Source organism: Uloborus diversus, chromosome 8 (assembly GCF_026930045.1).
Source record: "Uloborus diversus isolate 005 chromosome 8, Udiv.v.3.1, whole genome shotgun sequence".
Classification (NCBI taxonomy): domain Eukaryota; kingdom Metazoa; phylum Arthropoda; class Arachnida; order Araneae; family Uloboridae; genus Uloborus; species Uloborus diversus.
The window spans coordinates 86,193,165-86,218,792 of record NC_072738.1 but is presented as its reverse complement, the minus strand read 5'-3'; the positions used below and the strand labels follow the sequence as shown (position 1 = coordinate 86,218,792).

The following is a 25,628-nucleotide window of genomic DNA, read 5'->3' as shown; positions in this document are numbered from 1 at the left end:
TTGTCAAACTTTTTTTCTGACCAAAATGTTCAGATTAACCTCACAGCAATGAAACATTGCTTTCGGTCAGCAATATTACCAGCTCATTTGCTCATTCATCATTATGGGATTACCAACTAATTTACCTCATCATTCGGCAAACACAACATCATTTTTAATTCCTAGTATTCATTTATATTTACTGATGGGAGTGAAGTAAAAGATCTTGCAGCTTGGCCCTAGAAACATTGTTGTTTATTTTATTTGTACAAATTAATATTATTCGACACGCAAGTGGATCATACATCAAACCTATAAATAAATAAAATTCTCAACCTGACCGTCTCAAATTTCATGAAAGTTTCAGAAGCCCTACTCTCTGACATCTTAAATGTAACAGTAAAACCCCTCCAAACGGCTACCCCACTGATGTGAACAATATTTTATTCTCCGATTTCAAAGAAAATAACATTGTTAAATCTCTGTCCTGCGAACACCCCTCTATTGCCGACAAAAAAATTGTCCCATTAGTGTCCGTATTAGAGGGGTTTTACTGTATATGATTTTTAAAAAACTTTTATACATGAATTAATTTCTGAAAGTTGTTAAAAAGCACAGCACTTCTTTCTAACTTGCTGGCAGTGCGTAAAATTTTATAATTCAAGCTTTATGAGAGCTACAGAGCTGTATTATAACTCACTTTGAAGAGAAAGACATGCACTTCAGTTGAATGTGTAACTTAAATACTTTTCGGAAAAAAATTCTCTTTCCCAAAATTTTCAAATTAAAAAAAATTGAGAATAGTGTCATTTTATAAAAAAGAGCATGATTTTTACTGTATTTTAGTGAATAGGGCCAAACATTTTCAGAGTGGGACTACAACAAAATTTTAAAAAGTATATAATTTTAAAATTATTGGAATAAAAAAATGTTTAACTTACAAATCAGAGATGAAAGATAATGAAATTATCTTTAAAAGGCGCTATTGTACAGCTCTGTAGTTCAAAAAAAAATACTTATAACTAGTGATGTGCTGGATCGTTAAAAGTTCAGATCTGCGGATAGGGATCACTAGTGTCTCGATCCGTGAGAACTACTTGTGGGTCAGTACACGCCAGAAACTGAAAGTAGATAAATTTTAAATCGTGGAGCAACAAAGAAATTGCTATTACTCGCAAGCATAAAGGTTTAACATTGAACTCAAAATTTTCTTTTATTGTGTAAACAAGATTATAACTCCTACTTGGAAATTCCTAACAAATATTCAACGCAGAAAATTTCATTCTTTCAACTAGTCCCAATATTTAAACGCACATATATAAGATCTCACTGTTCAAACTACGAAAAACACTAAGTCGGTTTTTAATTAATATCTTCATTAATTCATAGGTGTCCACCAAGGGAAGGTCAGACTACAGGATTGAAAATTTTAGGAGGGTTGTTTTCAAAAGTATTTTTCTCTGTTGTATTTGGGGAAGAGGTGGACACCCCTGGATAATTAGTGTTACAAAGATGAGACCAAGCTAAGAACACAAAGGTCAAGCCACCTTTTGAGCGTAAAAAAGAATGAACAAAATCGTTTCATTTGTTTGGGAGCTACGATTCCACAAACACCCACAAATATACATGTCAAACTTATTATCTCTTTCCTAATAGAGTCGGGGTTTAAAAATTAACTTTTTTAATTTCTGAAATGATACCTTATTTAACAAAATGAAAACACTTAACTTACATAGAATTTAAGAGTGTTTCATGCCTATCTATATTTAGAATTCAAATATGTGTTGAAATTTAAGAATATAAAAGATTTGTTTAAGATCTGGAAAAAACAGATAAGGATACACATCCTTATCTTCCCTCGGACATCCGGCATAACACTAGTCAGGATTTTTTTAAGCCAATTTTTTGTAAAAATTATCCTACAATATTTGTTGCAACTGTTCTGAGCCCACTCTGAACATTTGGGATGCATTCATTATAATACATTACAAAAAAAAAAACCCTGAATTTTTGAGACACAATGTCAAAATTTAAAATTGTGAAAAAATATTTTTATCTGAAATATTTGTGTTGTTACACATCAAAGTAAGGCATATGCAGTTTTCTTTAAAATGAGCTATTATGCAACTCTGAAGCTCCCATAGAACTTGAGTTAGGTATAACATTTCAAAACACTGCCGGGAAAATAGTGTTTTACAAACTCAGACATTAGTTACTGATCAATTGTGTAAGATAGATTTTTTTTTAAAAGTTTATATACATTTGAGGTGTCAGACAGTAGTAGGATTTAGCAAAGTTTCTTGAAAATATGAAACGATCAGCTTGAGAATTTTGTTTATTTTATTGCTTGGTTTAAAATGGAATGACCCACTTACCTGTCGGAAAATAATTAATCTGTACAAACAAAATCAACAGCAAATTTCGTAGGGCCATGGTGCAAGATCTTTTACTTCACTCTTATCAATAAATATAAATGAACGCTAAGAATTAAAAATGATGTTGTGTTTGTAGAACAGTGACGAAGAATGTACTCACAAATTAGCTGGTAACCCTATATACAGGAGGGAAAGCAATGTTTCACTTCTATGGCGTTAATCACTTAACTTTTGATCTATTTATAAAGTTTGACAAACCTTGCATCAAAAATATCCAACGCGTGTGATGATTCTTCAATACTTTTCTTTCGATAAGTTCCAATAGTTCAGCAAGTTTCATAAAACTCATTGCGCGGCGAATACAGCAGCCATCTTTGTACGTACGAAAGGTTTACGCCAGAAAAATCATGGCTTAATTTACCGTACGTTCGCGTTTTGGCAGCTCCCTTTTGCGTCCGGTAAGAAAGGGCAGAGACTAGCGAATTTTGTTGCGTACGTAAAAGTGACGTCACGGGTGGGCGTTGCATGCATTAAATTTTTACGTATTGGGTAGAGACTAGGCCTCTAAGTAGACCAGACAGGATTCGTAGGAAAGTCCTCTTAACACTGTCTCCATAAGACGCTCGAACGTAGCTGGTGCATTGCAGAGGCCGAAGGGCATCACTTTAAACTGCCATAAGCCTTGTCCAGTTGTAAACGCTGTCTTCTCTCGGTCATCAGGGTGTATCTCAACCTGCCAGTAGCCGCTCTTCAAGTCCAGGGTCGAAAACCACTTGTGTCCGGAAAGAGTGTCCAAGGTGTCGTCTATACGTGGAAGAGGGTAACTGTCTTTTTTGGTGATTTCATTCAGCCGTCGGTAATCGACACAAAATCTAGTGGAGCCATCTTTCTTTCGGACCAAGACGATGGGAGAGGCCCAAGGACTGGACGAGACATCAGTTCGATGACATCATTCTCCTGCATTTCTTTCAGGAGGGTCTCAACCTCTTCCTTTTTGGCAAACGGTAGTCGTCTTGGATGCTGTTTAATAGGGGGGTGTTCTCCAGTATAGATCCTATGCTGCGTTAAATTCGTCCGGCCCACATCCTCCGATGTAGATGAAAACAGATGCTTGAAGTCGTCCACCAATTGTTCCGCAGCAGTTCTTTGATCATTCGATAACGGCGCACTCCCAATTAACTTCGATGTCAAGGACTCAGAAGACACAGTCGCAGGGGAATTGATTCTTCTAATGATGCAGTTTACTGGAGTACAAGTTGCCAACACTTCACCTTTTCGGATATTCCTTGGCCTTTCACTCACGTTGGCGACTGTCACAGGAATTACATCCATAGAAAGGTCCACAAGCGTAGATGCTACCATCACTCCTTTTAGGTTATTGTTTAGGTTGGGGTATTCAATGAGTCCAAATCGAAAACTATTGCTTTCTTCAATGGAGCCAGGTATTAATGATTCTGACCTTGAGGGAATCGATAAATCTGTTTGGGCTATTATTTGATGAGCGGATTTTACATCACTTTCTGCGGGGAAAACGGCAATGTCTTCTCTTATCGAGTGCAGCTCATTAGTCTTGAAGTCGAGGTTGAAGTCATACTTCTTTAAAAAGTCCAATCTGAGAATGAAGGGGTCTGTGATAGCAGCAACTAATGCCGTATGATGGTAAGTTGCATTTCCAAATACAATTTCTAAGTTTACTTTACCTTCAATCTTGATCTTGTCACCTGTCACAGTTTGGAGGGTAACGCAGGGCGGCGTCCATAGAACGTTGAGTCCAAATTGACGAGCCACATCTGTTCTAATGATTGTAACATTGGCTCCAGTGTCAATAATCAGTTCGCAGGGAAACCCGTTTACATATGCGTAAACAAACAGTCCATTACTGCCGCCACTCGTCGATGAAATCTGGAAAACTTTAAGATGGGGCTCATTCCAATTTGGCGACCTCCGCCCCGCGAGATTGCCATGGCTTAGTTTTCCTGGACCTGAGAGGGAGAGGTGCTCTTCCCTCTGGTTTCTTGGCGAGCTTCACAGTTTCTTCGTAAGTGACCCTCGCCGCCACATTTCCAGCACTTAAGTGGTTGTCGACTTTGGTCCTTGGGAGCCGAAATCCTTTTGAGGGTTCCTGCAATTTCTTTTATTTGCTTTTCAAGTTCAGCAAAACGTGACGAAACCGGATCAGGCTCATCAGTTTTCACGCCGCGGATTGAATGCCGATCCTTGCGGGTTGCTTTCTGGGCGGCCTCCAACTTCATCGCATACACAACAGCAGAATTCAGATCTTTGACATCCGCCATCCGTAGAGCTTTCTGGATTTCTGGATCTCGAACCCCGTCGATGTAGTAGTTGAGTGCCAGATTGTCTCGAACATCCGCAGGACAGTCGCAAAAAGCAAGATGAGACAGTCTCTCGACGTCCGCCGCGAGCTCTTGCAGGGTTTCCCCGGTTTTCTGGAAACGGGACTTCAACTGGAGTCGGCTGAAATCTTTCTGGCACTTCTAACCGAAGCGAAGCTCCAACGCAGATGTGAGGGCGGCGAAATCCAGGCGCTCGCTGTCCGGAAGGGTCTGAAGAATGTCCGCTGCGTCACCTCTCAGGAATGCTGCAAGATGGCAGGCCTTGGTAGCAGAGTCCCATCCGTTCGCTTCCGCCACTATCATGAATTGAGTTTTGTAAACCTGCCACGAAGTTTTCCCATCGAATGTGGCAAGTTTAATGGACGGTCGAGCAACCGATGTCTGAGCGCCAAACTGTACAGAGCTGCTTTCCGCGGTCGCCAATCTCCTTTCCATGTCCTTAATTATTTCTTCCTTAAATGAAGTAAATTTCTTGTCTTCTTCTTCCAACTTATTCTCCACATTGGCGATGCGCTCTTCCACAGTATCAAATTTTTCTTCCAGAGCATCGACTTTATCTGCCATGGCGGTTATTTGATTCTCCATCATGGTTTTCATCGACGTTAAGTCACTTTTCATTTCATCTTGACTTGTAGTAATTTTAGTAGTTAAATCACTATTTAACTGTTCTTGGTTAGTCGCTAATTCATTTTTTAATTGTTCTTGATTTGCAGTAAAACTTGCAGTCAAATCACTTTTTAATTGGTCTTGATTAGCCGCCATATCATTTTTCAATTTTTCCTGATTAGCCGCCATATCACTCTTCACAGAGGTGATTGCGTCAAGAAGTTGTTTTAATTGTTCATCCATTGCGCGAGTAATCACCATAAAAATAATGTCCAAATTTAAAAAGTCTTTATGAAAAAATGTCCAAAGTCACACTTACTGCAAGAAAGTCCTGAAGTAGCCCCACGTTGGGTGCCAATTGTAACGGATTCGGTGCGACTTCCACTTTCTTGAAATGAAGACACAGTTCTTGATAAAAACACAGGAGCTTTATTTACACTATGTACTGGAGAAATCGTTAACAACTGCTAAAATAATCATCAGCAATTAAGCAAATATCACTCAACACCGTAAACTCAACGGTTACACACGTATTTACTTCCAAATACGAAAACAACACAGCGAAATGCCTCGCTATAAACAGAGCTAATACACACTCTCAGTACAAATTCTCAATCGAAATTAACTCTTTATCCAGCGTAACGGTTTATATACACACCGAAAGAAATCTCTCAAATATTCCAAACGCTTCTGGAAAATAGTAGACCGTTATCAAATTTTATCAATGAACAAAAAAAGAAATAGGGGGTCGTATACTTTAGCCATATGTTAAGGGGTTGTATATTCATTACGGGAAACTATTTACAGGTTACGTTACTACAATAATTACTATTTACAGGATTTGTAACAATATATACCTAAAGGATTCAAGATTTTTACCGCTTAATAGATTTCAATGTGTGTCTTATTTGTAGCATTGAACATATTCAAACGGTATTCAACCTCTTCCATGTCCTTGCCACCATGCCTGTAGTGATATTTGCATCATAGTTGCCAGATATGGTTTACATCTTAAAGTTTCTCAGCTTAAACAAGATTCCTGACATATCCTCTCCCTCTTTTTCTCCTTCCTAGTTTAATGAAGTCAGATCCGAGCTTCTTGGCGGCTCGCTCTTCCAATAAAAAAAAAAAAAAAAAGAGTTTACAACGTGGTAACTGACCGACATGTAGAGTACATTAATGTCAGAAAGTTACCACTTTCTAACCATGCTTTAAAAATTAACAAAAAAGTATTTTTTGAATTCAATTACCTTATGAAATTTAGTTTAAAATAATTATTAAATAAAAACAAAAGCCCGACTGCGCAAAAACCAAAAAAATTAAAAAGAAAAATATATAAGCCCAGTAGTTTGGAATGTTATTAAGTACTACTGAATAACTACACCATTGAAATAGTTTTATAAAGATACACAGATAAGACAAATCATAAACTCAAAAGCAGAATAGAAGGATCAACAGTCGGGGCCTATTTCTTTCTGATTCAAGGAACCCCGTAAAATTTGAATGAGCCCCGACTGTTGATCCTTCTATTCTGCTTTTGAATTTATGATTTGTCTTCTCTGTGTATGATTATAAAACTATTTCAATAGTGTAGTTATTCAGTAGTACTTAATAACATTCTAAACTACTAGGCTTGTACATTTTTCCTTTTTTGTTTTTTTGGTTTTTACGCAGTCGGGTTTTTTGTTTTTATTTAATAATTTTTTATTTTACAACTTTTTAGTTAATTTTCATTGACTTAGTTATTATGATTATAAGATGGTACATTTTGCAATCTTGTCATTTCATTGAAAGAGTTTGTATCGTGAGGTTCATTAAGTAACTTGCGGTGATCTGAACTACAGGGTGCGGAGAAAGTTCCCACAATTTTGTTTAAAACTTTTTTGGCGTTAAAATCGTATGTTGGCGATTTATTTGGCACGTATTATTTATTGGCATTAAAAGTATTTGAGGTTTAATCATTTGTTCTTTGTTAGTTCATTGAGTTAGTGAGCTATGAATCATGAAAATGTGCGTGTTACTGTCGTTGAATTACACAAGAAGAGAATGAAAACATCCGATATTATTCGAACGACTGGATTCAAGAGTAAAACAGTCTCTGACGCTGTGAAACGCTACAAGGAGACTGAAGGGACTGCCGACCGTCCACCGAGTGGTCGTCTAACCACTGCAACGACTCCAGAGAATGTGCAGAAGATCCGCTGTCGCATCCGTCGCAATCCTGAGCGCTCAATGCGAAAGATAGCCAAATAACTGGAGATCAGCGAAAAAAGCGTCAGAACCATCGTGAAAAACAAGTTGAGACTTCGTTCTTACAAGATCAATCGCCTCCACTTCCTCAATGAAGCAGAAAAGATTGATAAAAGCTCGACGGATGTTTCGCTTGACCGCTAGTGCTCGCCTTTCGAAGGTTCTCTTTACCGATGAGAAGATCTTTACCATAGAGTCCACACATAACCGTCAAAATCATCGCCAACTGCTTAAGGGTCAGAAGAAGACCGCTGCTGCAAAAATCATAGGACACAGTCACTTTCCAGCCTTCGTAATGGTCTGTGCTAGCATTTGTGCCACTGGGAAGACGCCGCTTGTTTTCATTGACAGAAACGTCAAACTTAATGCTCCGAGCTATCAGCAGCGGGTTCTATGCGATGTACTGAGGCCATGGGCAACAGAACACTTTGACCAAGATGGATTCACACTCCAACAAGACTGGGCTCCTGCGCATGCGGCCCGATCGACGATTGCCATCTGCGAAGATCTGTTCCCAGGTTTTTGGGGCAAGGATGTTTGGCTCCCTAACTCACCGGACCTCAATCTGATGGATTACTTGGTGTGGTCAATCTTGGAGGAAAAAATTTCGGGAAAACGATACGCCACGGTCGACATGCTCAAAACGGCTCTGAGGCGTGTCTGGAGTGAGATAACAGTGGATGCGTGCGCGAGCATCGTCGGCAATTTCAGACTGCGGCTCCGTAAATGTATTGAAGCCGAAGGAGTCAATTTTGAACAATTGTTATAATTTTTTTGATTAATGTTATTATTATTGTTTCAATAAAGAGTTTTTATTGCTTTAACTTGTTGATTTGTTGAATTATGTGTTAGTTACAGCCTATTGAAATATCTAATAAAATTGTGGGAACTTTCTCCGCACCCTGTACTGATAATTAGTCTCTCAAGGGACCTAACTCGGCCTAAAGCTACACGTGAAACGTCCCCTCCCCCCGTTAGTCAAATCTTTCTTGCGAAACTAAAAAAGCCTGTAAAGAAAGTACACGTCGCGAAACTCAGTCCATGAATCACGACTAAAACAAATGCAACATGTTAGAAATGAAAATCAAATTAATAGACTTTCTTTCCTTCGGTGCTTATTGCACGGGTTCATTTTGATGAGGACTACAATCTGAGTGTCTTCCTTCCCTTATGCATAATATATTTTTTATTAGTACAGAATACATATAAACAACACATGAAAGAATTTACATAGAAAGAGAGGAAAGTACATCCGTAGCCAGGGTGGGAGTCGAACCCACCGCCTCAAGTTGAGAAGCAATCGCTTAGACCACTCGGCCACTGAGATCCCAATTAGTAGACTTATTAGTAAACAAAAAATTCAGGTAAGGCCGTGGTAGCCTGATCGGTAAGGCATTGGACTCGGGGCCGGAGGGTCTCGGGTTCGATCCCCGCTGGTCGAAGACCCACCGTCGTCATTAAAGGGGACTGGGCGACGTTAAATATGCTCGTGGTCTCAATGTCCTCCAAGTGAAACGATACCTCTGGGGGTGCTAGCACCAGGTAGCTATTAGCTCTTGGACTAGTTCTAAGTTCTCATTAACTGTTCGATCCGGTGATGGTGCTGCCATCTATCGGTATATAAAATAATGGAGGCAATTCACTTAGTATGCAGTCCTCGACATAAATACAGTTGTAGTCAGTTGTGACTCTGAATAGGAATAGGAATAGGAAAATTCAGGCAATGAAAGCTACCTGCATTTGTCGCACGCTGTGTCGCACGCAGGTAGCGTGCGACACGACATGATCCTGAACTACAAAATGGCAACTGGTTGTTGATATGGTGAATTTTGATTACTGCTATGTGTTTAGTGACACTCCCAAGGTTAAGACAAATCGATTGACGTAAGAATTACCAAAATTGTCCACGGCGTTTAGCCTCTACAACGCCACATAGGAACATACATACATAGACTTATAAACACATTACCCTCCTTTGCTACGCGCAAGCGCAGTCGGGTAAAAAGAGAAGTAAACTACGGGAAAATATTTTTAAAATAACCCGGAATGAACTAATTCGCACGGAATGTAATAAAATGCTTATGGTTTTGATGAGTTAAATCGGGTATAGATGACACCCCTTTTACATTTTGATTTTTTGGTTAACAATGCTGCGTACCAAAATAAATATTACTTAATACTCTTCTATTTTTGTATCAAATAATAATTTTAAAACATTTTCTGGCATATATTTTTTTAAATATTAAAACAATCTTAAGATTCTTTTTCGAAATGAATCAACTTGACTCAACGTGGGTCAAGTTGATACACTGATGAATAAACTGTTGTGCTGAAGTAACAAGCAACGAAATGAGGTTTTTAAGAGATTTTTTTTAAAGAACAGTCTTATAAAATATTTAAAGTTCTAATCCGAGTTAGATGATAAGTGAAAATATTATTTGCCTTTAATACGAACATAAGTATGGCTATCCTCTCCGAAGTAATCTTTCAATTACGTAGACCAGCGTTTCTTAAATTTTTCAATGAGTGGAACTCTCTTAAATTACCATTATTTCGTGGAATCCCTGTTTTTCACAAGTAGTATAGTTTAAAATAACATTCTTGAAATGTTTTATTTGCCGTCAAAGTATAAACTTAATAAAGTTCATAAGCTTGAAACGTTATTTCAAAATTTTTTTAAAAAAAGTCCAATACCAATTGTGAATACAAATTTTTTTGACACAAATTTAGTTTTAAAGTTCAAAATTTAAGTTTTCAAAAATCATTATTTTAATAGGTTTTTTAAAGTGTCTAAAAAGAAAGTTAGAAAAATAAAGAGTGGGAGAATTTCGTGGAACCCTTGATTGATCTTCATGGAACCCTTGGGTTCCGCGGAGCACAATTTAAGAAACGTTGACCCCGTTTTACGCGGGTTTATTTTACGTGGATTTGATTATACGCGGTTAAATATTTGACACCTTTATTTTATTTTACGTGGATGAATTTTGATTTTACGCGGATGCGATATTGCCAACAGATAAAATTTTCCCTTCTTCAAAACCCGAATGCCTGAGATTGCAGACAACCTGCAATGAACTGCTTTTTGGAACGCTAATGAGCGAGCTATGGCCACTGCAGACATTTTTTGCGATTGGTTCAAGAGCTCTTTCCTGAAGTAAAGCTATTAAATCAAACAATTCAGAGACTACTGGTAGAAGAGCTTTCAGAAGTGACAAAGGAGAACGAAACCAACGTGGATACCGACAATCGATGACACACAACCAAAAGCTTAAACCCTGAAAATATTGAGTAATTTCTTGACAATGGCAAATGATCTTTCTGATTTGTTAGTCAAGGAAGATTTTGTCATGGAACTGACGCGAGTGATTCCAGAAGTGTTAATGTCCCACAAAGAACTACGGAGAAAAATAGTTAATGACTGCCAAAAAGAATACCATAACTTGCTCTTTTTACTTCCTTTTACAAAAAAGGAAGTATTGTATTCGCGAAAAAATTTTCACTCAAAAATCGACCTTAATTTCCATTTTGCTCACCCCCGAATGAATATTGTTTTTTTTTTTTTTTCGACCCGACCAGTCATGCATATATACCTAAGAACGTATGGACGTCCGAAATATCCATTTTGACGATTCCCGAGTCAATTACAACGAGTTTTCTCGTGACGCCTGTATGAACGTATGTATATGCGTATGTACGTATGTGGGTATGTACGTATGTGCGTAGCATAACTGAAGAACGGTATGTCCTAGAAAGTTGAAATTAGGTACGTAGACTCTTAGTGGGGTCTAGCTGTGCACCTCCCCTTTTGGTTGCATTCGGGTGTTTTTATAGGAGTCTTTTGCACATTTTTGGGGGGGAAATCATTGTTAATTACGATGCAAGCTCAAGTGGTGTTATAATTTGGCGGACACTATGTAATATGTCGCCAGACTTTTGGTCGCCAAATTTTTTCGCTAACTCGGCGACAAATTTGGCGATTTTTTTTATTTTTTTTAATTTTTTCTATTTGGTCACTGTTGGTGACATTTAGAGAGTTAATTATTGAATCGCATTAAAATTGCCAATAATGGGGAAATAACATTAAATTGGCGTAAATGGAAGTCATGTAATGCACACATCAGCTTGTTTATAAACACTAAGTTAATTCATGCTTTCTTTATACACGTTGTGCATATGTTCCGGAATAAGTACACATTAAACTTTTTATACATATTTATCTATCACTAGAATGCAGTATTTGTTTTCAGTAATGGAACCTAACCTATTTTAACACCACTATTAAGTTTTAATTTATGCGGTTTTGATTTAAGCGACCTTTCCGTGAAACGTAACACCCGCGTGAAACGAGGGTCTACTGTATTTCGAGAGGAATTTCCCTCCGTCGACTGTTTTAGGTCATTTCTAACCGCTTTTGAAAAAGAAAAACCACTTCAAAATTTAAGAGTTAAATTATTACACGTATCAGTACTGACCCAAATGCAATGTATCAGCATGGACCAAACAACGCCATGACGTTAACTCAAAAACGGTGAAAAAACAGCTGCAAATATAAGCATTTTCTCTCAGGTAAAATCATGCCTCCTAAAGAAGAAACATAGTAGTACAGTCAGACCCCGATTTAACGAATTCATCGGGACCGAAACTTTTATACGTTAAATCGGGGCTATTCGTAATATTGGGGTGTGAAAAAAATTTTAAATAAAACTGCACTTACTTTATCTAAAACCTTTAATAAGCAACTGCGCAAAATATTCATAATTAGAAAGTGAAACTGAATTAGAAACTTTTTATTCAGCATTTCACAACTTATTACACACTAGTTAATTTGAAATTTTAAACTACTGAGCAATAGATGTTTGACCATTTCCTTGATACTTGACTCAAAATTATTCTCTTTCGACTTTATTAAGAGAAGGAAATCATTTGCAGCCTGCTGCATGAGATATGTTTTTAGTTTCCAGGCCATGTAAAGCATTTGAAAAAGTAAGATTTAATGGGAATTTCATTATCGTTTTTTCTGCCTAAAAATCAATATTCGTTGGTTGCCCCCTCGTCCGTCAAAAATGGCTGATTGAATCCAAGAAAAGTTTCTTTCTATTTCGGACAATATGGATAATAGCATTTAGAAAACAAACCAATATTTCCTTACTCAAATTAACAAAGAAATTGTTTTAGGCTGTTAAAATAATTCGCTAATTCGGGGTTTATTATTCCGTAAATAGAGGTTTTTGCCTTCATTTTAGTCGGGGAAAAAGAAAAATTTGTTAAATCGCGAAATTCGTTAACTAGATGTTCGTTAAATCGAGGTCCGACTGTATCTTGATTTAAAAAGATATAATTACTTAAACACCCAAAACGTCAGTTGAAACCAAATCATAAAAGTGTACTTTGGTGCATGAAAAACGATTACTTTGGAATGACTCACTCCCCCCCCCCCCCCCAAAAAAAAAAAAGAAAATACATATTCTCCCTGTGCGTAGGTTAAGTCAGCCTAAAGTCTGTTACTTCCGCATAAAAGTCACAGTTCTGCGCAGATACACACTCCAGAATGGGGTTGTTTCCTTCAGTCAAAAAGACAACTTTTAGTCAATGAAATTGATAAAATAAGCAACAAAAAAAGGGGGGGGGGCAGAAAAAACTTTTATTTTCCCAGCAGTTATTTTTTTAAATGTCCGACTTTGGAAATGAGGCGTGTCCTTTATAACGACACAAGTGGTGTACTTTGACACTCTGCTCCATTGCCGCTCTAAATGTTTACGCTTTGCTGTCAACCGCGTTGCCAGGTTATGATAATTAATATTGCTTGAATGGCAAAGCAAAACTAAAATGGCATCAGCGAATGGCATTTCATCACTTGTGATGTCCTGCGCAGAAGCGTTAAAAAAAAAAAAAAAATGAATCTGCGCATTGATTATTTATTTATATTTTAAGCATTAAGCGTTGTCAAATTATTTTAAAAATGGTTAGATCCTTTTATTTTTAAGCATGCTCTTTCAGAAAAATATTTTTTAAATTTCGGAAACAACCCCATAAAAGCCCTGCATCTAATCTTCCCAACATAAAAATTAAAACCTTGTAAACATTACAAAGTGTTTGAGCATAAAAGTCCAATTCTTCTGGGAAGATAAATACCTCATCACACCAGATAAGGATTAATAAAATGAATTGCATTAAATTCAGATTTTGAATTAATAATTTTTACTGTTAATTAAACATTTGAGATGTCGTCGGTGAGCGATATGTACGGCTAAGTAAATTTATTAATAAAAGCATATTATTAAGGTTGCAAAACCATGCAACTAAAATTATTAGCTACAACTAGTATGGTAGTATGATTGTTCCATACGATGGAAAAGTAAGAAATTAAGGCAATGTTAATTTTAATCAAAATTCTAGGCCTTCCATCCCTCCAAACTGTCTCCTATTATATTATCCTCATATATATAAAAGCCAATGATTGAGTAACGCTCCTGACTTCATCAACAACGAAACTCGCGCCACGGCGTGATAGTTTGATTATGTGTTTTGCTAATGTTTAACATGCAGGGAAAGGCTTTTTTTATGACATGGCTGAACTCGATCCGGTAACGTAACTGTTTTACTAGTAAGATTGTCATCTCAGGGGAATGAAGAAATGAAAACGTGGTCAACAATGAACGCTATCTACTGGAGTTTAGGGTTAATCCACTGGAGTTAGGTGATATTTTGATATTTGAAATTTTAAGTCTAGCCGGCAATTGCTTCGTTTAAATGTAGAGCAATTTTCACACGTCATATCTTGACGGGCAATTTTCTGGTAATTAATAATGTGCATAATTTTTAATCTAGAAGCGTAAAAGATAAATATTTTTCAAGTATTAGTCTCAATTGCCGTTTATTGAAAAGTTTTCGTTTAATGAATTTTCATCTTGATTTGGCTGCCATGCTTACGTAAATTACAAAACGTTACTCAAGTGTCATTAATTTACATCGCAAAGAATCGCTGTCCTTCTAAAATGAGTTCTTGAAAGATCACGCAACCATTCAACTTCCAGAAGTTTTCTAAACCCAGAATTTCCATTTTCTGAGGAAATAATGTCTGACATCAAAAAACCTCTTCAATGCAAAGATTGGAGCAAAGAAAAACAGGAGGAGAGACGGAAAAAGTAATGCGGGGGCTGATGCAATATCTTTCGGAGAGCTTTTTTCCACTCGACCAAGTGAAGAGAAATGTTTCACCAAGGACCATCCATCAAGGAAAGAATGTACCATGTCTAGTTACCATCCGGTACTAGACATTTCCTTTCGAGATGGACTTGTCCTCGATATTTTCTGTATTAGATTTTTAATTTTGATTCAACTTACAGCCACTAGACAAATATCTAGCGCGCTGAAAATGGATTTTTCTCGAGGTAACAACAGAGTGCTTTAAAAGTTTAGTTTAAAGTTAAGAAGAACTGCTTACGTTGTGTTGTAAAGTACGCTGAATGCTACAAGTAGGTAACTACAATTCAGTTTTGCTTGAAAACACAACAAGCTAATGTTTTCTCACGATTTTAGGGGAATTTGAAGATTTGATTTAAATATTAAGGGTTGTTAGGGGGGGGGGGGGTTCTAAAAAGTACTACATTTAGCACTGAAGTTGATAGAATGAGCAAATAATAATAATAATTATAATAATAATATGGATCCATAAAATACTTTCATTTTCCAACATTTAATTTTAATTATGGTATAACTTTGATATCCCCCCCCCCTCAAATATTGCGCACCAAATCTGGCACTCCCTACGGACTTTTTAGGGTTGCTGTTTCTTATTTTGGTGTTGCCAATTTAGGTTTTTTTCAGCTTTTAGGCTTTTGCTGTTGCCAAATTTAGTATTTTCTTGTAATTTGTACTATTTTTTGAGTTTTTTTTTAAAAAGTTTTGTGGCAACAAAAACAGGTATTTTGCTTGGCGAGAAAAAGAAGTCGCCAAATTTCCGATTTGGGGGGGGGGGGGGCTTATCAAAGTAGTTCCTTAATTATTTTTTGAAGTCCGATTTTTCAAACAAGGCTTCGTCTTTAAGACGTCACAAATGATGAGCTCAGGCGTGTATTCCAATGGCGCGCTGAATGCTTACGCTTGCTGTCTACGGCGTTTCCACGTTATGATAATTTATAAGAGAATTAAATATTGTGCTCTACGCTTGCTATCAACCGTATCGTTGCCAGTACATGTGAGTATAGATGCGAATTTAATATTTTGCTTGCGCTAATTATATCAGTGAATGGCAGTTCATTTGTGATGTCAAAGCGCAGAAGCTTAAAAAATAAAATTGAGTCTGCGCACCGATTTAAATAATTTTTTAAAAATAGTAAACTTTGTCAAATTATATGTTTCAAAAATGGTCAAACCCTATGTTTTAAAGCAGAAAAAAATACTTTTAAAATTTTGGAAATTATCCCATTCCTGAATTTTATACGGTTAGAAGTATTTATGTCTTCTTTCAAACAATCATTTTCAACAAAAGTGAAATGTTTTTTCCAAACTTGCAGTTACTTAATTGTAGTACAGTGATGAATCGAAGGTGGACACTCGCTTAAATGCTGTATATTTCGAGAAACTAATTTTACTTATATTTGAGACCGTATGAGAAAATTAGTTTTTTATTGTTTTAAAAACTCACTCAAACAAGGAAGTTCATAATAACACCGAAGGGACACAAAGAAGGCTTTCCTTTAAAATATTTTACCTCAATCACGTATACGAGTAAACGTCTATACTGCGGTGGGTATTAAAAGCGCAGTATATGCAGAATTGAGTTTTTGAGATATTTGAAGAAACGCAATTTAGATTCCACACTAACAATAGGAAATGTTAGAAATTGACATTTTATTTATGCTTCATTTTCAGTGGAACCCAAATAAGCAAGCTTGTACGTAGAATAAAGCTGAAGTACAATAGATGACAAAAATGCCAAAAAAAATGAAACATTTGCAGTTATTACTCTTTATCTTCCCACTGCAGTATAAAACTAGTACTTTAGGCTATATTATTTGAACCAATATTTTATCTTCTGCGTTATTTTCGTTGTTACCTTTTGCTGTGCAATTTTCATTTATTTTTCAGTAGAGCATTTTCGAAGTTCAACGTTGCGTAAATATATCAGTGTTAAACATTTCCGAAATTTTGTTGGTGCTGTATCCGAGAATAGTGCTGTGGGAAGGTAAAAAGCAGCATCTGCAGAAATGACAAATTTACAGATACTATCCATAGGAATTCCGACGGCAGAATAATAAAGCTCTAGAAGCAGATAAAAGTTACGATTATTTGTAAAATATGGTTTGATAGTTTACCATCCAATTCATGCTTTCCCCACACCTTTCCATATTTATATAGGGTGCTTAAACATAACTTCCTAATCAAAAACATCAATAACAACCACTCCATAAATCATAACGCTTTATAGTTTTTTTTTTTTTTTCATCAAAAATTTTTTTGTCTTGCGCAATTTTTGAAAGTCATATCAGGTAATGTGTGGTCCATTCGTGCTTTTTTGAGATTTCTTTTTTTAATCCCTCGTCACCCGTCCAAATGGCACCCGTCTAAGAACTCTGCAAGGCCTGAAGGACATCTTCTGAAGTTTTATTGCGTTTCGAAATGAGGAAGTTACGTTACCGACTCATTTATCTAATGCATGGTCAGAGGAAGTCTTAACCCAACATTCCTATGGTTCAAATCTCACACCAAACGACTTCCCATTCCAACCACATGAAGTCCTTTCTTGCAAGCAATTTCAGGCAAGCGACTCCTAGACGATAACGAGGCCAAATCCAAAGGTTTCAATCGCAGGTTTCGACAAAGACATCATAATAACAACGTGCCACGCTACGATAAATACTTTTAAAAGGTGGTACTGTGTCGAAAAATAATCTGACCATTACATGCAATATACCATCAGACAGTCCGGTTATCACATCCAGAAACTGCAGTTTCGATCCTATTAGATCTCCGCGGTCTGGAACAGTGAATAACCGGGCTGTTTGTTTTGTGGTTCTGCCTTAGCCGTAGCTTAGGGGCGGTAACTTACTGCTAATTACCCAAGCTCTGCCTTCAATTCATTTCTATTCTTAATTCAATTCATGCTGCGGACACTCGCTGGTGAGATAATTTCACTTTATCTACCAGTTTGTTGGCACTCTGAGCCGCAATGAGATGACATCCGCCTCCAGCTCTGTTGTTCACTAATCCCCAGACTGATGAGTTCTATTATTAAGAACGAAACTGCAGTCTCTGGATATGAAAACCGGACTGTCTGGTATATTGCCTGTAGTTCTGCCTTAGCTCTGGCTTAGGGGCAGTAACTTACTGCGAAAATATGACCATTGTAATTAATTCTTCAATTAAGGTTAGTTGAAAATAATTGACTCTTTGTGGCTGTGTGTGATACAAAGTGGAACTTATTATCTGAGTTACATACTTTTCATATGCTTAAAATCGTTACGTCAAGATTCTCATATGAAATGGCCATCTTTTCATCAGATTTAAATTAGTTCATATTTTTGTGTCATTCTAGGTAAACATCGCATTCCTCATGAAGATTATGTGGGTTCTCATCACAAAGCTGAGAGCGACAAAAACATTAGAGTCAGAGCAATACAGGTCAGTATAACTTTTACGCACGAATGTTTGCGTTATGTGCGTGGGAGAAGTATAGTGATGCTCTGAACTATGACCTTGACAATGTTTGCATCTTTTTGGGAGGGTTTCAGTGAAAGGAGACGCGGATTTGAGTTGGAACACTTTTGCAAAACTACTACGAGAGTAACTCAGCTCAACTGACCGCCAATGACTCGTCTCTATCACCCCCCAAAAGCATTGGCGTCGTCAGCTGAAATTTATTGGGGGGGACCATTCTGACTCTGACATTTTCAAGTTGCATTAAGAAAGATTCGTGTGTATATATATATATATATATATATATATATATATATATATATATATATATATATATATATATATATATATATATATATATATATCGATTTACATATTACACAATAAGAAAAAAAATACGTTTTTTCTAGACTGCACATGGGATACGAATATCCGTGCTATTTTTTTTTTTTTTTGAAGATCAATTTCGTCCAAGATGTTTTCGTGAACGTAACATAAAGCAACATGATTCAACCGCTTTTGTGTCATAGTCGACCTTAGATACAACTTCAGCTTTCTTAGCGCACTGAAGCTTCTTTCAGCTTTACAAGACGAAGGGCGGCACACCAAGAGTAGCCGCACCAAATTTTCAACATTTTGAAACAGTGGACAATTTAATTAACCGTTCTTAATGAATGAAATCATCAAAAACGAAATCCAGCTTTATTGAATCAGCCGCTTTATGGAATCAAAGCTGTTTAGAACAAAATGTGACTCATATAAGCCGCGACAACTGTATAATTAAATTTTTTATAATACATAGTGATAAACCCTGCAGCTCTAACTTCTTGGCACAAGTTGGATTCGAAGGAGTTTAATTTGATGTCTTTTAATTCAAAAATTAAAGTATATAATTCACCGTTATGACATTCACGGTGCTATGAAAAACACAACTACAAAAATAAAATAAGACACAAATAATTAAGCTCTCATGATATCATATTTTAATAATGCAACCTTTTAAAGTATTTTCTTAATTTTTTCAGATTTTTCGTAACAAATGCACCAAAATTTTGCTTTTTTGTTGAATCCTCCATACACTCAATGCATATGAAACCAAAAAAAAAAAAAAAAAACAGCAAAAATCATGCCCATGTAAATACAATAATTTTTGATTTCTCAAAGACAGCAGGGAAAGTGCCCCTCCTGATCCTCTTTAAGTGACAGGCCTGCCTTAAGAGGCACACCCCACAGATTGAAAAGTACTGGCCTACACAGAGAACAAACAGCATTTGGTATAATTGAATTCTGATCAGCGGACGATGGAAAATAGATAGAGAAATGAACTGCTTTTTTCTGACACGTGACAATAAGTTTTAAAATGGTTATTTCAATAAAATTTGATCAGTAAAGCAGGTTTATTAATGGATAATTTTCTGTTAAGCTTTAATAAGTAAAAGGAGTATTTTTTATTCCATTAAAATGTATAAAAGATGAAACATTAAAAAAAAAAAGAGAAAGTTGAACGCATTAGCTCCGATAGGACTCATAATGTCAAAATATTGACTGTAAAGCATACCTGATTAGCAGGCATTCAGGGGGTACTCTATAGGAGGTCACTGTAAACTTTCATAAACTTTCCTTTCCCAGAAAATTTTGTCTGACGAGTCTTCAAATTTCGAGTAGTTTTTTGTGAATTATTGCATTAATAAGATATTCTCATTAGATGTAGTGATGTGGGTAATTAGGAATTTCATCCGGAAAATCGAGAAGTAACCCCATCTGAATAGTATAAAATCGGGGAGCCCCTGCATGTATTACACTAAACAGAATGGTACTTACCTATCACGACCTTTTGACTTTTTGAAGACGGTTCCGTTGATGTTGATGATGATTCAGTAGTTAAAAATTGCCTCAGGTTCATTTGATGTAGAAGGTTTGCTACATTTTCCCGTTTCAAGCCACCTCTACATAGCCGTAATCGAATATGTAAAAAAAAGTATTTTTACCAAATAGGAGCGCTCTTCAGGTCACCTACTCTCAAGGAGACCAAAAGACCACATGAAATTATCTTTATTTTTGTCGGAACGTTTCCCAATAGGAAAGCTCCTTTTATTTCTGTCTTTTTTTTTTTTTTTTTTTTCTGGAGATCTTGCGCTTCTTTTTTCGTTGGTCTGTCGGAAGTGACATCACAGTATCCATCGTTATGCTGGCTTACGATTTGCTTTTGAAATTGCACGTTAATTTTTAGACTCCTCCTCTTTTTTTTCTGTAACGTAACGCTTTTTTAGTCAAATTTGAGATGCCGCAAACACATTTGAGAAACCGCGCTTCGGTAAGGTATTTGAAGCCACGTGTTGAATAATGTCAAACACATGACACGTCTCCTTTCCCTTTCTACCCCAAACATAACCTTTGACCAGCTAAGTGGTCTTCTAAATTTTTGTGCATCCTTTGGCCAGGGTGTTGTTGCCAGCTGCAAAAAAACCGCCAAAGAGGTCTGGTGTCTCATTTTGTTTGGGTAACGTCGGGGTCGCCATAAATTGAATCGAATCGGAGAAACAAACACTACAAAACTCGAAACAGAAACCTGGAAGCGCCGAGAAACAAGATAAGAAAGAAAGGGGAAGAAACTCAGAACCCCGTCTGACTTCTGTTGACTTAGCACGAGAGTCGTAGGGGGGGGGGGGGGAGTTTCAGTATTTCAAAGTTGTCCCGTTGTTTACCCCTATATACTTTCCGACTTTCCATTCACTATAAACATCACCTATTTTGTTCTTTTTTTTAGTTAATTTTTTTTTTCGATGTTCATTTCGTTTTATTTGATATGAATTAAACATGGTAAATTTTGTATTATGCTACTGTTTAAAGTCTTCAAAGCAAAAATATTTTCCCCAAAATAATGAATTTCATTTTGACAATTATCGAAGGGGTCCGATTTTCAAATATTGAGGGGGTCCGGTCCTCAAATATTGGGGGGGTCCGGACCCCTTGGACCCCCCCGGCCGCGACGCCCATGCCCAAAAGGGTGAACATTGTCAAAGTCATGGCTCAACATAACAGAGCCACATTATGCCAAGTGTTGAAGGAAAAAACAAAATGAAAATTGGTGCGCATAAAATATAATGAGATACCGATTTCTTCGAAAATAACGGACCTGATCAAACTCATACTGAAAATTTGATATGATTTTCAAAGCCTCGGAGTTACTTTATGATCACATTGTGTTATTGCGTTCGTCATATTGACTTCTCAGATTTCTTACATACTAAACATCACAACTTCATGTCCAAAAACAGAGCTCAATTCCTAGGATTCCTCAACCGTTATTTCGTCAATTTGCACAAATTCAACTTTCGTCATTTACGACAATTCATTCTCCACTGGATCTCTTCTTTTAAATTAACCAAAATCTATCTGGTAGCGTACTGAAAGATTGACCCCCGCCCTGCCATCAAGGATTTCTCTCAGGGAACTGACCGTCAAGCCAGGGACCCCTCTCGTTCCTTCAAAACAGCTCAATCCACTTACGGCTAGGTACCTACCTGAGCCCTGTGGCACCCATTGCCTCACTGTCCCACTCGAATAGCCGCTGAACAGAAACCCGATCAAATGTCAGTAAAGAGTGGTCGATTTGCATGCGTGTATGCTTCACCATTGCAAAGCTCTCCCCATTTACCTGGGCTTGGGACCGGTATAGGGACGAGTTTGGTCACCCAAAATCTCACTCCCCTACGGCTGGGTCTATTTGTGGTAGTGTATTTAATCATCTTTATTCAATTTTAAATCAATTTATTCTTTCTTTTTCCATAAGGATTCATGAACTCATGCTCATATAGAGGAACTGCGACTGCCTTGATCACAGATGATATCGAAAGAAGTGACTAAACTCAAAACCTTGGGAAGTCGTATTAATGTATTGATTTAAAATATAAATTCAATGCTCTTTTCTTGACATAAAACTTGCACAAAGTTAATTTACACAAGATAAGATTGCATTTTGCTCAAAAAATACAGAAACCTGATTTTTTCTTTTGTTAAGCAGTAAAGCATTGAGAAAAGAAAACAAAACAAAACAAATAGCCGAAGACAAAGTATCAACATAAAATCCCTCTGCCACCATTCACCAACCAACACGAACCTGACGCAGTTTGTACCTATCATCTTCGTTGCTCTTAATGCTTGTTTCGCATTGTTTCCTGGAAATATTCACGGTGTAAATAAAGAAAATGTTGTTCAACTACAACCAAAGATGAAAAATTATATTTGTTGTGCATATATGGTAAAGCATGCAGATGGGAGGAAGTAGTTCTTGATGCCTCGGTACATGTGTTGAAACAGCGACTGTTTGACATGGGTCCCCCCAAAAAAAAATCGTTTTTGATGAAGAATTAAGTGTTGTAAATTTATCTCTATATATTTTTTTTAAAAAAGGTAACGTCAAAGAAGTTATGAAAGGATGTGTGTGGCGAGCCTGCGTCCAAGAAACCCCATAACACATACATCTTTAAAATTTGGTACAAAATTACTTCGAGCCCCGGGGTTTTGCACCTGGGTTTTTTTATTCAAAATTTCGAATTAGATTTTCGTAATTAATTTTTTGAGCTAAAATTTCACGTAAATTGCCTATTAAAGGGATGAAGGATTTCCCACACTCCTTAACATTCTATATCGTTAGAAAGATTTTATTTTTCTACATAAAATACAGCTTGTTCCAACTTTCTCAACTTATTAGAACGGCAGATAGAAAGGTTTCTATTCTAACGGAAAATCCTAGGTTCTGCTCAATTCAAGCCCGGAGCTAAAAAACAAAATATATTTGATAAATTGGTTATAAAAATGATCATATTTACTAAATGGTAGATTGGATATAAAAGATCATTTTTTGATATTAATGATGAATTAAATATCTTAAAGCGTTGTGTAAGGAAAAATGCAATAAACCCATATTAACGTATAGTGGAAAATTATCAATCAAAAGTATACTTCGAATAGTTGGGATTCTTATTCCCAAATAAAAATTCAATTAACAATAAATTCATAAAAAAACAATTCAATTTTGTGAAAACTTACCATCCTTTTTTTGTTTTACATTGATATCATATTGTTATAAAATACTAAACTAAATCATCAATAACAAAAAAACATAAGAACCAATATTATATATATATATATATATATATATATATATATATTCGTAAATTGATTTATGCATAGATGAGATGTGAATTTGGATATTTCATTTATGTAATTATTGAATATGTTGGATAGCATCGGAATACGACGATTCCTCTGCTCTATGATAAATTGGTAACGGCTATTTCTTTTTGTTTTTTGAAGAAAACGGTTATGGACTGTTTTCATACTATAGAGGCATTTTTGAAGATCACTGGCTTGACAAAACTTTCATTAGTCCTTCGGTGTTCACGACAGGATTAAAAATATACAGTTCACTGGCTATGGAGATTTAGTGGTCAATACAATCCTTGGAATGTTGATGGATTTTCAAGTTGCTGTTATTCTGGAATCCGTTAAATTTTGATGAATAAGTATTTTGTAATTATTCTGTAATCTTTTGCAAATACTGATGAATTTGCTGCTCCTGGGCTTATGTATGCACTTTCAAAGGGGTATTAAAACTTGATGGATTTTCAAATGTTGATGATAAAATACTGATGCATTTGCAGCTCCTTGGCTTATGGATGCTCTTCCAAAGGGGTATTAAAACTTGATGGATTTTCGACGATAAGAAGAAATTCAATCTTGATAAAAATGCTCTTGATTAATAGAATTAATTTTCCATTTAAAAAAAGAGATAGTTCATATCATACTCAGGATGATTAAGGATTTAGAAGAAACTTATATCGTTTTTTTTCACGAGGCTGGAACAGCACAATACGTACACGCACCCGCGCCATGCTGATTCTACACGAGTACTGCACTGAACTTTTTTTAGATAAATCAAAATCGCAAAAACGAAATGCCACACCGACGCTACCGTCTCAATAGTAATCACATTGTTGCATTTCAAAAGTGACAGCATATGACTCCACCTTTATTTTTTCAAATTTAGGTGAGCAATTTTGGCTCGTGTTGGTGCTGCCCTCTGTCTGTACAAAATAACAATACTGTAAAATTCCAAAAATAAAAATGTTAAAGTCTGATTCTTTAACAATATTACTAGAGACCATAAATTTGGAAGCGATTTTTCGTAATTAAAAAAACTGCCGTTTTATCCTTTAGCATCTATAGCTCTGCAAGTTGGTACAAGATAGTTTGAAACCTAGAAAGAAGGGGTGATTTTTGTTCCAAATGGAATTCGTAACGCTTTTTTAATCTGATTATTTCTAGTTGACGATTAAAATCTTTGTAAATTAAATAAGATTGCGAAGCAACCTTCAGGAGTTGGTAAGCGTCAGCGAGCAGAGGGTGGAGTCCCTTAGTTTAACAAAAAATGAAAACTTTTTTCTGTGTAAAATAAAATTTTGTAAATATATGTCGATCAAACTTGGTTAAGTGTATTTTATTAGGTAACTAGGCGCGGTCTACTTCAAAAACAAAAGTTTGCTCAAGTGACGCCTGTTCAACAATCAGAAAAAAGGTAGTGGAAAATTTCCTGTCACCGTGTAGAAAAAAGCAATTTCATGACTCAAAATTCTAATTTTGACCTTTGGATTTTTCAAAAACTCAAAAAATTCAGCAGTTATTAGTATGCGTAAACATTCCGTTTCGCGAATTTTCTCTCTGGCTTAAACTCCAATATTTGAGTTCTTGATCATGAAAGGACATGTGTGCAAATTTCGCAAAGAACCGACGTATAAACTGTGGACGTTGTATAAGGAAAACCCTTTTATGGAGGAGGTTTCGGCTCCCCATATGAGGAGACGAAACGCCTTCTTTGTGAATTCCTGGGTATCAAAGGACCTCTGCCAAACTTTGCAAAGATTCGACTTAAACAATGGACTTCATAAGGAACATACACACATAAAAACAAACAGAAATTTTTATCGAAGTAGAAAACTGGTGCGGGAGAGCATGTAAATCTTTATACTAATAATAAAGCTGAAAGTATGTCTGGAACTCTGGATCTCGTTTAGACCGTTCGGTCGATTTTCATGAAATTCGGCACAAAACCAGTTCGTAGCATAGGGATGAGCACCTCGAAACGATTTTTCGAAAATTTGATTTTGTTCTTTTTCTATTCCAATTTTAAGCCCATTTTACCGAGTAAATTACCATAACGTGGACGAACAAATTAACATCAGCAAATTGGCGAGAAATTCATCATCCAATATTTGTAAATATACAGGCGAATCAAATGACCTTTTAATTTTTCTACTACGAGCAAAGCCGTGCGGGTACCGCTAGTGATTACATAAATAGTTACAGATCATTAGATTTTCATAATTTAGAAGACAATTTTTCGAACTTAAGGCATAGACTATTA

At 36.3% G+C, this 25,628-nt stretch overlaps 1 protein-coding gene across 1 annotated transcript in view; it reads left to right on the top strand.

Annotated features, from left to right (window-relative positions):
• LOC129227696 (diuretic hormone receptor-like) overlaps positions 1 to 25,628 on the top strand; it is a 93,960-nt gene that overhangs the window by 48,534 nt on the left and 19,798 nt on the right. The window contains exon 3 of the mRNA XM_054862292.1: positions 18,102 to 18,187. Within this exon, the coding sequence (XP_054718267.1) occupies positions 18,102 to 18,187 (86 nt within the window). The remainder of the gene's footprint in view (positions 1 to 18,101; positions 18,188 to 25,628) is intronic.